This window comes from Ostrea edulis, chromosome 4 (assembly GCF_947568905.1).
Source record: "Ostrea edulis chromosome 4, xbOstEdul1.1, whole genome shotgun sequence".
NCBI classification, from domain to species: domain Eukaryota; kingdom Metazoa; phylum Mollusca; class Bivalvia; order Ostreida; family Ostreidae; genus Ostrea; species Ostrea edulis.
The window spans coordinates 3,590,487-3,604,101 of NC_079167.1; the positions used below are offsets into that span (position 1 = coordinate 3,590,487).

Below are 13,615 nucleotides of genomic sequence, written 5' to 3' on the forward strand. Positions count from 1 at the left end.
GTCTGGACCAAAAAAAAGCCAAAAAATTCTATTCATTGACCTTTACATAAAAGGTCAAGTCAACAAAACAAGAAATGTTTGTAAAACATATATGTCCCCATGGTGCAAAATTGAAAAGGGTTATACACATGCATCATTTAATTGATAGCAGTGCCAAACCATTTCAAAATATTGAGCGTACAATATCTTCCTATGCCCAGAGTGGATTGACCATGTGACCATGTAATCAATACAGGTCATCTACTCCTTATGCTGTACCAGTGTACCAAGTTTGGTGTCAATCAAGAAATAATTCTTAAAACATAGGAGACAGTATATTACTATGTCCAGTTTAACCCATGACCTTTGACCAGGAGACCATAAAATCAATAGGGGTCATCTACTCCTCAAGACGTATCAGTGTACCAAGTTTGATGTCCGTCAAGCAAAGGGTTCTCCAGATATTGAACAGACAGTATATTCCTATGCCCAATTTGACATTGACCTTTGACCATGTGACCTCAAAATCAATAGGGGTCATCTTCTCCTTAGGGGTCATCTCCTGAAGATGCACCAGTGTACCAAGTTTGTGTCTGTCAAGCAAAAGGTTCTCCAGATATTGAACGGACAGTATATTACTATATCCAGTTTAATCCCTGACCTTTGACCATGTGACCTCAAAATCAATAGGAATCATCTTCTCCTGAAGATGTACCAGTGTACCAAATTTTATGTCAGTCAAGTAAAGGTTTTCTAGACATTGAGTGGTCAGTATATTCCTATGTCCAGTTTGACCCTTGACCATATGACCTCAAAATCAATAGGGGTCATCTACTCCTGAAGATGTAGGGGTTATCTACTCCTGAAGATGTACCAGTGTACCAAGTTTGATGTCTGTCAAACAAAGGGTTCTCAAGATATTGAACAGACAGTGTCTTCCTATGTCCAGTTTGACCCTTCACCTTTGACCATGTAACCTCAAAATCAATAGGGGTCATCTTCTCCTGAAGATGTACCAGTGTACCAAGTTTGATGTCTGTCAAGCTATGTCCAGAGTGGATTGACCTTTGGACCTGAAAATCAATAGGGGTCCTCTTCTACTCATAACCAACCCACATATGAAATATCATTACGATCAAGTGAATGGTTCTCAAGACAAGCAGACAACATGTGGTCTACCGACTGACAGACATACCGACCGACAGGCAGGTGCAAAGCGATATGGCCCTCTTCTTTGAAGGAGGGTATAAATAGTACGCGACACAGTTTTAGCATAGTATACCCACATGCCAAATATCAAAGGCCTATGTCAAAAGACAAAAGCGTTATGGCCCAGACAAACTTTGTATGAGAAGCAGAAGAAGCGGAATTCACACTAAAACAATCAGGTAGCTAAAGCATTGCATTGACTCCAAAAATGTCAATTATTGCATCATTGTATCATTGAATAATTCAAACAAGAGATGTTTGTAAAACACATATGCCCCCCATGGTGCAAAATTGAAAAGGGTTATACACACACACATCATTTAATTGAGAGTAGTATCATCAATTCAAAATATTGAGCAGACAATATCTTCCTATGTCAAGAGTGGATTGACCATGTGACCTAAAAATCAATAGGGGTCATCAACTCCTGAAGATGTACCAGTGTACCAAGTTTGATGTCTGTCAAGCAAGATATTGAACAGACAGTATATTCCTATGTCCAGTTTGACTCTTGACCTTTGACCATGTGACCTCAAAATCAATAGGGGTCATCAACTCCTGAAGATGTACCAGTGTACCAAGTTTGAAGTCTGTCAAGCAAAGGGTTCTCAAGACATTGACCAGACAGTATATACCTATGTCCAGTTTGACCCTTGACCTTTGACCATGTGACCTCAAAATCATTAGGGGTCATCTTTTCCTGATGATGTACCAGTGTACCAAGTTCGATGTCTGTCAAGCAAAGGGTTCTCAAGATATTGACCGGACAGTATATTCCTATGTCCAGTTTGACCCTTGACCTTTGACCTCAAAATCAATATGGGTCATCTTCTTCTAAAGATATACCAGTGTACCAAGTTTGATGTTTGTCAAGCAAAAGATTCTTGAGACATTCAGTAGTCAATATATTCCTATGTCCAATTTGACCCTTGACCTTTGACCATGTGACCTCAAAATCAATAGGTGTCATCTTCTCTTGATGGTGTACCAGTGTACCAAGTCTGATGTCTGTCAAGCAAAGGGTTCTCAAGATATTGAGCAGACAGTATATTCCTATGTCCAGAGTAGATTGACTCTTGACCTTTAACCTTTTGACCTGAAAAACAATAGTGGTCCTCTTCTTTTTATAACCAACCCACATATGAAATATCATTACAATCAACTGAATGGTTCTCAAGATATTGAGCAGACAACTCATGGTCTACCACATGGGGTTAAGACCAGCAGTTTGACCTTGACCTTTGACCACGTGAACTGAAAATCCATAGGGATCATCTACTCTTTAAGGAAAGCCTCTGTATCAATTTTGGCTATTATCAAGCAAAGGGGTCAAAAGATATTGAGCGGACAACACATGGGCTTAAGACCAGAGGTTCGACCTTGACCTTGTGACCTGAAGGTCAATAGGGATCATCTACTCTCCAAGGGCAACCCTTGTACTAAGTTTGGTAGTTATCATACATAGGGGTCAAAAGTTATTGAGTGGACAACACATGGTCTACCACATGGGGTAAAGACCAGCAGTTTGACCTTGACCTTTGACCATGTGAACTGAAAATCAATAAGGATCATCTACTTTCCAGGGGCAACCCCTGTACCAAGTTTGGTTGTTATCAAGCAAAGGGGTCGAAAGATATTGAGCGGACAACACATGGTCTACAGACCGACCGACCGACAGTTGCAAAACAATATGCCCCTTCTTTTTCAAAGGGCTTCTTTTTCAAAGAGGGGCATAAATATTGAAACCTGCTACTAGAGCCTACTAAACAATATCTGGTTAGCCATCTTTGTTTACAGTTACAGTGCAAGACCGAGTCGAAAGAGATTAGAGATGAAAATTTTTGTTTATCATATAACTGGATAAATCAAAACATCAAAACCAGCTCCTACAGCTTACCAAAGAATATCTAATTGGTCATCTTTCTTTACAACTAGAGTGTGAGACCTAGTCAAAAGTGATTAGAGATGCGAATTTTCATTGAACAACCAAAAAATAATAATCAATAGTTTTCATTGGACAACCAAAAAGTAATAATCAATCAATTGGAAATTCAAATTTTTTTTTGAGGTCCGATATTGGAAGAATCAAATGTGATCTTCACTGCAAAAGCACATAGACTGCAAAGGCACATAGAGGTGAACATAACATTCTAATTTTACTACTTGGTTGTATCACAACTAGAAAGCTTGGAATTATTCAATTACATGATAATACAGTATATCTATTGAATGTCGTTTTGTTAATTATACTGAAAGTGACTGTATCCGGTACAAGAAAGCTTACTTTTGTCAGATATGTACCAAAACATTAAACTGTATGAAAAAAAACAAGGGGCAACATCCTCACCTTAACAACATATACCCTGACCAGGACTTTGATTGGATCGTTGCTGGGCAGTCCCTGGAACAGGCCACAAGAAGGATCTCCACCGGTTATCGTAGTATCCTCAATGTCATCAGGTAGGGGAATTTTGTAAATTTTCAAGGATCCCTGAAACATTCAAAATCAGTTTTTTTTAAGAATACAAGACAGAATTTTGTATGCCAAATTGTCTGAGATTTAAAAGGTAAGAGGAAAAATTTAAAATGAGTTTCTGTTAAAATGAGTTTCATACACAACTGAATACAAACAAAATGCTCTCTGACAAGACTTGCAGCTTAACCCAATGGAGAATTTAGTATGTGTGTAGTTTGTGAATACCAACTCTGTAAGTACCATCCAACAATAGCTGTCATAAATTATTATATAATAATAGTCTACAGACCTTGAACTTTCCTACAACACAACTCTCATCAGATATAGTCTACTGACCTTGAACTTTCCTACAACACAACTCTCATCAGATATAGTCTACTGACCTTGAACTTTCCTACAACACAACTCTCATTAATAATAGTCTACTGACCTTGAACTTTCCTACAACACAACTCTCATCAGATATAGTCTACTGACCTTGAACTTTCCTACAATACAACTCTCATTAATAATAGTCTACTGACCTTGAACTTTCCTACACCACAACTCTCATCAATAATAGTCTACTGACCTTGAACTTTCCTACAACACAACTCTCATTAATAATAGTCTACAGACCTTGAACTTTCCTACAACACAACTCTCATCAGATATAGTCTACAGACCTTGAACTTTCCTACAACACAACTCTCATTAATAATAGTCTACAGACTTTCCTACAACACAACTCTCATCAGATATAGTCTACTGACTTTGAACTTTCCTACAATACGACTCTCATCAGATATAGTCTACTGACCTTGAACTTTCCTACAACACGACTCTCATCAGATATAGTCTACAGACCTTGAACTTTCCTACAACACAACTCTCATTAATAATAGTCTACAGACCTTGAACTTTCCTACAACACAACTCTCATCAGATATAGCCTACTGATCTTGAACTTTCCTACAATACGACTCTCATCAGATATAGTCTACTGACCTTGAACTTTCCTACAATACGATTCTCATCAGATATAGTCTACTGACCTTGAACTTTCCTACAATACGACTCTCATCAGATATAGTCTACTGACCTTGAACTTTCCTACAATACGATTCTCATCAGATATAGTCTACTGACCTTGAACTTTCCTACAACACAACTCTCATTAATAATAGTCTACAGACCTTGAACTTTCCTACAACACAACTCTCATCAGATATAGTCTACAGACCTTGAACTTTCCTACAACACAACTCTCATTAATAATAGTCTACAGACTTTCCTACAACACAACTCTCATCAGATATAGTCTACTGACCTTGAACTTTCCTACAACACAACTCTCATCAGATATAGTCTACAGACCTTGAACTTTCCTACAACACGACTCTCATCAGATATAGCCTACTGATCTTGAACTTTCCTACAATACGACTCTCATCAGATATAGTCTACTGACCTTGAACTTTCCTACAATACGATTCTCATCAGATATACTCTACTGACCTTGAACTTTCCTACAATACGACTCTCATCAGATATAGTCTACTGACCTTGAACTTTCCTACAATACGACTCTCATCAGATATAGTCTACTGACCTTGAACTTTCCTACAATACGACTCTCATCAGATATAGTCTACTGACCTTGAACTTTCCTACAATACGACTCTCATCAGTGTCCTCTGTTGCTGACCTCTTTCCTCTGAACAATTCAAAAGTGTGGAGCCAGTCCTTGAACCCGTCATACTCATTCTGTCCTTCCAATTCACATGGGTACACCTGCAAAGAAATCAATTCAAAGTTTAACATTTCATGAATAAAGCAACATGTGTTCCATTCAACAGAGTATGCAGAGCCTGATGGAAGCATATTTCCATCATCTGCTTTGGTAACATAAAACAACAAACAGAAATCATGCAGCTGGATGGAAAACTCTGACTTGAAAGTCATTATCTACAATGTCATCCACAAGGATCAAACTGAACATGCTATTGCTTGGTTTGTGCAGCACAAGTTGTAGATTGTAGTCACATGTAGAGAATGTCTTCTACATGACTAATACTGGCTTAAACATTTCATCTTGTACATATTTCTTATTCTAATGAATGTCTGAAGACATACTTGAAAAAATGTTTGCTTTCAATATGCAGGGATAATCCTGCTCTACAAAGAATTTCTTCTTCAGTGCCAGCATCATGGCATTATCACCAGTGTAGTGAAAACATGCATCAGCCTTTCTCTTCAGATTGTTTTGTTAAATAAATTTACACTCGATATATACAAAGCTAGCTACATCAGTACTTTTAAAGTCACAGCATACAAATACATGTATGATCATGCCTCCTACCTTCAACTCAGAATTGAGCTTTCTGAATTTCCTAGGAGGCAGTGCCTTTTTCTTCTTTCCTTGTTCAGCCTCCTCCTCAGACATATCAAAAGCAGAGTTTAACAGACCAAGTCCTGTCTTGAGCGTCTGCCACACAATTAAATCTCTCAACAACACATATCATGCAAAAACACAACATCAAACAAAACCCCAAAACCATATCACATATTTGTTAATCTAAACAGGAATACAAAATAATTCTAAAACTTCAAAAAGCCTCTTTGGTCTTAAAGTTCCAATTTTGAAGTATAATTGATACTGGGGCTTCACATACCCTAACACTTTGACAGTAGCAAATTCTGGGATTCAGAATCTCTATCTTAATTTTCAAGTAAAATAATGGTAATTGGAGAGGCCAAAATAAGTTCTGTTTTGTCCTCATTTTTCATGGACAAGAGATAGAGGACATGTCAATTTTTGCATGAAAGGTGAAGATAACAAGCAGTGCATCCCATTTTACAAATTTACCAAATTCATGTCTCTTCATTTTCTGAAGGCTCTCTCTTTAGTTGCAGTACCAAATTATAAGATCAAAAATATCATTCCAAGACTACTGATTTAAACAATATTTTATTCAACATATGAATATACATTTTGAATATGTTAAGCCTATCTGAAACTTACCCCAAAGAGACTATCTGTTAGCTTATGAGAGCTGATGACATTGAACTTTAAGATATTAAAGTGATAGAGGCCATCCTTTTGTAAAAGAGACTCTTCATGAGATTTCATCGCTAAACCTTAAATACAATTTAAGATATCATCTGCAAATAATTTCTTACAACATGTGACAGGGTGACCTTTGTCCCTAAGAAGAGTAGGGTCATCTTTAGGTCACGGAGACCCTTTATGGGAAGTTTCATTGTTATTTTAAGCTCAAATGGTGTTCGAAATATCACAGAGAAGCTATTTTTCCTACCACTTGTAACCTTGACCTTTTGACTTATAAAACAATAGGAATCACCCTTAAGTCATGAAGACCCTTCATGTGAGTTTCATTGCTAGAGCTGAAACAGCATTTGAGATATCATTCAAAACCATTTCCTACAATATATGTGACCTAGTGACATTTACCTTGGATGTTTTGATCTCAATCAAAATAGGGGGTCATCCTTTGGTCATAAACACTCTTCACATGAAGTTTCATTTCTAAAGCTCAAATAGTGTTTGAAACTTCATTCAAAAACCAAAGTGTTAAAGATAGATGAATAGATCTACAATCAATATTCCCTTTTTGCTGAAGTGGGGGACAAAAAGTTTCTCTTTACATGTATGTGTCCATGGATTTTTTCTTAAGGAAGATAAGCTCCTGAGCTTTTGAGCACAACTGCACAGTGTTGTAATCTATTAAAAACAGACTCTTAAAAAAATTTTAATTTTGTATAAAAATTCAGTATTTTCCCTGATGATTCAAAAATTTGATCTCTAACCCGCACTTTTTTAAAGTTTCATTTTAGATTTTAAAACAAGACCTTGAAAATTAAGTGAAATTTTAGAAATTTACACATACTCCTAATATGGTCCTTTTAAACTCTCAAATTTGATATCATGAATATTTTCATATATCAAGTACAAAAAGGTCATTATTTATTTTTTTAATCTGTATTATTTAGAAGACATGATTATGTATCTATTTTATGTATTGATTAATTTGTGTTGACACCAACAGACAAAATCAAGTTTAATTGAATAAATCTCCAGTAAATTTTAAGTGCAAAAAGGTCATTGTAGCTCAATAACAAGCATTGTGATCCTAGAATTTCTTTTTAATTTCCTGATTCTCCTTCAATGTAGAAAACAAAAATACACTTCCCAAAAAATTTACATTACTCCAAATTTCAGGTGCGAACCTCTTTAAGTAGGTCATTTCATTTTTATCAATCCAGAATTAACTCCCAAATGGAACTGACCATAGAGCCTATTCTTTTTCTATTACAAGCATATGCAATCTAAGACTCCATGCTACACTCAGATACAAATATTCTGTACCTTGAGCTGTGCTGCGGCAGGTGTGTTAGACTTTTTCTGCTGGGATTTTGGTGACAGCTTGCTGGCCAGACTGACTGCTTTAGCTGCTCCTCGAAATGTCTTCTTTTGCTCATCCTGCTTCTCCATCTGTTTTTCTAGTTTCTTGGCCTCTTTAGGGTTGAAGTCTGGATCATCAACAACTGTTAAAGAACAAGACCAGCTGGATGCAATATCTGTTGAAAGCTTTTCAAATAATTTTACATACATTTTTCAGGTCAAGAATGAATCACCTGATTACTTCTTGTTACATCTAATGCTAATGTTTGCTAGATAGATACTCTATAGAATTTGAGAACAATAAAACATGTATTCATAAAATCCTAAAATCGGTCTCTGCAACTCTCGATTGTTGTAAATTCCTAATGCATGTGATTCAGGCACCAGTAGTCTATCAAATGCACAGATTATCGATATTTAATTGTATTGTCTTTAAATGTAAAACGTTTTATGAGAAATGCAGCATCTGTTGCTCAATGCAACTGGACAACTCGGAAGCAGGCGTGTCACAATTTGCAGTTGCAAGAGATTGCAATAAGCACCATATCTTGCCTTTGGAGAAGATATCAACAGCATATTTCAATATATGATGGTCGTAGAACAGGAAGACCATTTAGGGCTAGAAAATTAAGAATTTCATAACTAAATCAGGGCAGTTTTAGACATTTGAATGGTCTTACTTTCACAAATTTGACAATAAAGAAACACACAAAAAATACCCTACATGCAGGAAGGGCGTCTTGCAACTATTAATGGCTATAACCTTAATAGTCACATTTTGTCACAAAGTCACGACCAATAAACAGCTTGACACATGGATCCACTGGTCAAATTTAGTTTGATTGATTGAATATTGTTTAACGTCCCTCTTGAGAATATTTCATTCATTTGGAAACGTCACCACTGCCGGTGAAAGGTTGCAAAATTTAGGCCTATGCTTGGCGCTTATGGCCATTGAGCAGGGGAGGATCTTTATCGTGTCACACCTGCTGTGACACGGGACCTCAGATTTTGCGGTCTCGTCCAAAGGACTGCCCTATTTAGTCGCCTTTTACGACAAGCAAAGGGGTACTGAGGACCTATTCTAACCCGGATCCCCATGGGACCAAATTTAGTTTGAATGCATTTTCAAAATTGCTAGAATAGAAATATATTTTTTTAAAATAGGAATTGACATAAATATTAGGGCTTCTTTAGGATTTCCTTTAGAATCTAACATTTTTAAAGGAATTTTAGCAAAGCTAAAACAAAAATTAGGAATTTTAGGGCTGCAGGACAGCCTGCCATGCAGGACATCAGCAGCACAAGATTGGTTCATCCGATTGCATCATCTTCATTCCCAACAGCGTCATCTACAGCATCTAATGTTCCTGGAATTTGTAGAATATCAGATCAGACTGTTCCCAGTCGACTATGGGATGGTGGGATTAGAGCTTTTAGACCAGTTCATCACATCGTTCTGACTCCACAACATCACTGGAACTGACTTCAATGGTCTCAAACTCAGAGTATGGCCGCGGCAATGCTGGCGGAGTTTGGTTTAGCAATGAATCTCAATTTTTACTACAAGAAGCCTGAGTGTACAGGTGTCAAAATAAACGTCTTGCAAAAAATTGCATGCAGGAGGCTGAGTGGTTTGGAGGGGGTAGTGTTATGGGCAGCAATATCCTATACAGGCAGGACAGCATTGGTTCACATACAGGGTACTTTGATGGCTCAATATGTTATATTGATGAAGTCATATAGCCACATGTGGTTCCAACTAGATTATAATCTGCAGATAATAAAGTCTCCCAAATGAAGTACTGACTGTATAAAAGTAGGTTTTTACTGCCCCCCCCCCCCCCCCCCCCCCCCCCCCCCCCCAATAACTCCCTAGCATAAAACCCATGCTAATTTTGATTTCATCTAAAAATCTAGATCACAAAGACCTTGATTTTGAAATTTTCCAAAAAATCCCTTTGTTTCCTTTAGTACAACTGGTGTCATTTGACCTTGATCCTAGTTTGTTGGTCCCAACATACTCTCATCATTTCTGAAGATCCCATGTCTCTATCAGTCAAGGTCATGGGAGTCACTTTACTTTGATACCAGTTTGTAGGTCCCATCATCCTCTCATTGTTTCTGAAGATCCCAGGTCCCTATCAGACCTGGTTCTGAAGTTACCGTATATACTCGCCTATAAGTCGGTCCGCCTATAAGTCGGTTGTATTTTTTAAGGTTATTTTGTAGGAATTTGCCATTGACCCGCTTATAAGTCGTTACAAATTTTTGTCAGAATTGGTTGACAATTTCAAGTCAATGCTCTAGTGTTTTTACCTATGTTTCAAAAAATATTTTGAGAAATTAATAATTATGAGGTGCTCAATATCCAAGCCATATCTGTTTGGGTTTAAATGCAACCCTTGATCTATTATGGGCAATGACCCCTTGTTTACCTAAGCAATTAGGGTCTCCTAATTACCAGTACCTGACACCGTGTTTACTTAGTGGCACGCGCCTCGCGAAAACTGTTATTGTGGGATTCCGGTATAATTCATTGTATCAGCAATACAGTTTTTAAGAGTCAAGAATGATGATCTAAATTATCTGTTAACAATATTCAATCTTTTATGAAATATATTTCAGCCGGTATACATATGAATATTTCAATATTAAATCGGGTTCGTAATTCAATTTTACCGATAAACGATAGATTAGTTGAATTGAAAGTATGTAAATAATTTTTAACTAGATAAAAATATGTAAATACTTGTACTTTATACATAATTTTAAAATACATAAGCAACACAATATGTCTAGTATATGTGAACAATAATCATTTGTGTGGTAGTCCATGATAATCGTCAGAGTTGTTTAAAAAACACTACATTACGCCGCCCAGAAAAATACCAATCTTCTTAGTACGCGCCTATAAGTCAGACATAGAGTTTTGTACCAAAAATTGACTCCCAAAAATCCGACTTATAGGCGAGTATATACGGTATATAATTCTTACGTTCATGGTAAGATGTCAAGGTCACTGGAGTAACTTGTCCTTTATACTAGTTTGTAGGTCACAACATCCTTGAAGTTATGGTTACTGGATACATGTAACCTTGATACTAATTTGTAGATCTCATCATCCTTTCTGAAGATCCCATGTTTCTATCAGACCTGGTTCTGAAGTCATACGAATTTTGTTTAGCAATGTCGGAGGTCAAGGTAACTGGAGTCATTGACTCTAATACTAGTTTGCAGGTCCTCTTATCATTTCCGAAGATCCCATGTCACTATCAGTCCTGGTTTTAAAGTTAAACCAGATTTAAATGTTATTTTGCATTGTAAATCTGGAAATATGGGTTCCGGATCTGAATGGTACTTTTTTTACCACATAATGTTAAAACGCATTGAAAATTGTACCATTAATCCGAGTTGTAATTTGGGGGAGGTCCTGTCTCGGAAGTTTTGTAAGGTGTAAATTATGAAGAAAACATAAGCCACACTGTCTAATTGAAGCATTTACCTGACAACACCTAGGTGGTGTGATGATGTGTCAGTTAGATAGCACGTGCCGATCGAGACACTGTATTGCTAATTTTTGCACATTGTATCTTTATTGCATTTGTGTTGAATTTCGTAAATGAATCTGTAGTCTATTATTCTACAGTCTTTATGTGTATATTATCCTATATTCTGGATTATATACTGTTGATTGAAGTGAAATATAGGTGTATCTACATGTAGTAAGTTTTAAATGTAGAAAATGCCACGCATGTAGAATGTACCTGTACAATTAATTCTTGTTACAAATATTGTAGAACTTTATTGTTTTGGAATTTTAAACACTGGGTAGAAGTGAGAAAATTACCATTTTAATGAGAATGACAATTTTTGTATGCACCTATAATGTTATTTTTGAGAGAAAAAAAAGTCTGGAAACCAAGAAATTAAAAAACTGTGGCCTTAAGAAGTAAAAGTGTGATGAAATGTGTTAAGTGTAATGATTAAATTAGTTACTTTAAATAATTCATTTATTTTTCAGTTACATATAGTGCTTCATCATTTGTTTTTAGTGCATACCATTCACAGTTTTGCATATTTGTTTGTAGTGCTAATAATAAATATACATATACAATGTAAGCATATGCAAATACACTGTACATGTATATTTCAATATTAGTGCTTGGAAATGCATGTAAATATTAACATAATTTTGATTTATTTCATAAAGCAAATGGTTAAATTCAATGATAAAATGTGTTTGATTCACTACACATCAATAAAGTCAGCATATTGGTTACTTTTATGAAGATCGAACATGCAATTCAGTTATCCGAATGCTTCATTTATACGGACGATTTTGTTGGGAACCAAAGTGTCCGAATTAACGAGGCTCCACTGTATATGATTTTCTAATAAAATACCATCAGTTTGATTACGTGCTGGGTTCCCACCCGTGTTCTCATTGCTGATCGCACCATAAGGAGTCAGGGATCTGGACTCTGAGGAGTGGTTTTCTGTTCGGTTGTAAATGTCCAAGTTGTCAAAGTTATCCTCCCTGTTTCTTTCATGTTCCTTGAAAAACAAGAAAAAAGTGCCCCCAAATTAGAGATAAAGAGGTGCTTACACCAAGATGACATACTACAAATATTGAAACACACATGAGAAGTTTAACTGATAGTAATGACAAGCGCCATCTTAGAATACATGTTGATGTTTCTCACATTATGTACCTTGACTTCTACTCAGTATTAACATTTACTTGTTACTGTTATGCCAAGCAAAGTAAGCCAGATATGGCTGTTGTACAGATCTGTGATGAAGATATTTAAATGTATGTGAGCAGCTCTAGGAAGAAAAAAAAAGGAATGCCACAACAGTAAAAGATTGGAAAACTACCCAGTAACAAAATAAGTCAAGTGTGTAACTAAGATATTGCAGCCACAACGACATCAAAGCAACAAGAAAAGACAGTCTGCAAGAAACAAATTCAAAAGTTATTCTTCTATAAGTCACAAATATTGTTGTTCTCCTAACATACAGGTTTGATTGACAGCTTATTGTGTGGGTGTGGTTCATATTTAACTAACATCAGATGCAGATATCATACCAATATGGACTTATGCTCGGGGCTAATGTGGTGTAATGCCACAACAGTGGTGTAATAAGGAGAAGGCAGCGGAAGTTCTTTATCACACCAAAGTTCATTGTGATGCACAACCTGCACGGGATTTCAAATCTCACCCAAAAGACCTATGACTTTTACTTCTGTTGTTGAACAATAACAACCCTATAATATCAAAGTATAAAGTCTGACTCAGCAGCTAATCAAACTTGGGACTGCTCTACCAACTGCTTTTGTAGTAGAATTTGTCATTCTTGCCATATAAGCACAGTTGTAACCTTTAGGCTGATACTGCATACCATGAAAAATCATTTTGATGGTTTTCATGGTAAAAATGGCAACATTATCAAATTGAAGTAAGGTTATTTAGTTTTAATAATTACATATAATTAATTTTATTATTTTCATCTATTTCTCATGCTTTGATTGGTATAAGTTT

The 13,615-nt window shown here is 36.3% G+C and overlaps 1 protein-coding gene across 12 annotated transcripts in view; it reads right to left on the reverse strand.

Annotated features, from left to right (window-relative positions):
- LOC125671554 (otoferlin-like) overlaps positions 1-13,615 on the reverse strand; it is a 161,872-nt gene that overhangs the window by 39,279 nt on the left and 108,978 nt on the right. For 9 of the 12 annotated variants that reach the window (XM_056161637.1, XM_056161633.1, XM_056161635.1 and 6 more), the window contains 5 exons: positions 12,476-12,626; positions 8,034-8,212; positions 6,006-6,131; positions 5,303-5,437; positions 3,536-3,679 (listed from right to left, as the gene is read on the reverse strand). In XM_056161637.1, the coding sequence (XP_056017612.1) occupies positions 3,536-3,679; positions 5,303-5,437; positions 6,006-6,131; positions 8,034-8,212; positions 12,476-12,626 (735 nt within the window). The remainder of the gene's footprint in view (positions 1-3,535; positions 3,680-5,302; positions 5,438-6,005; positions 6,132-8,033; positions 8,213-12,475; positions 12,627-13,615) is intronic. The other 3 variants (XM_056161640.1, XM_056161639.1, XM_056161636.1) reach the window with 1 other exon arrangement.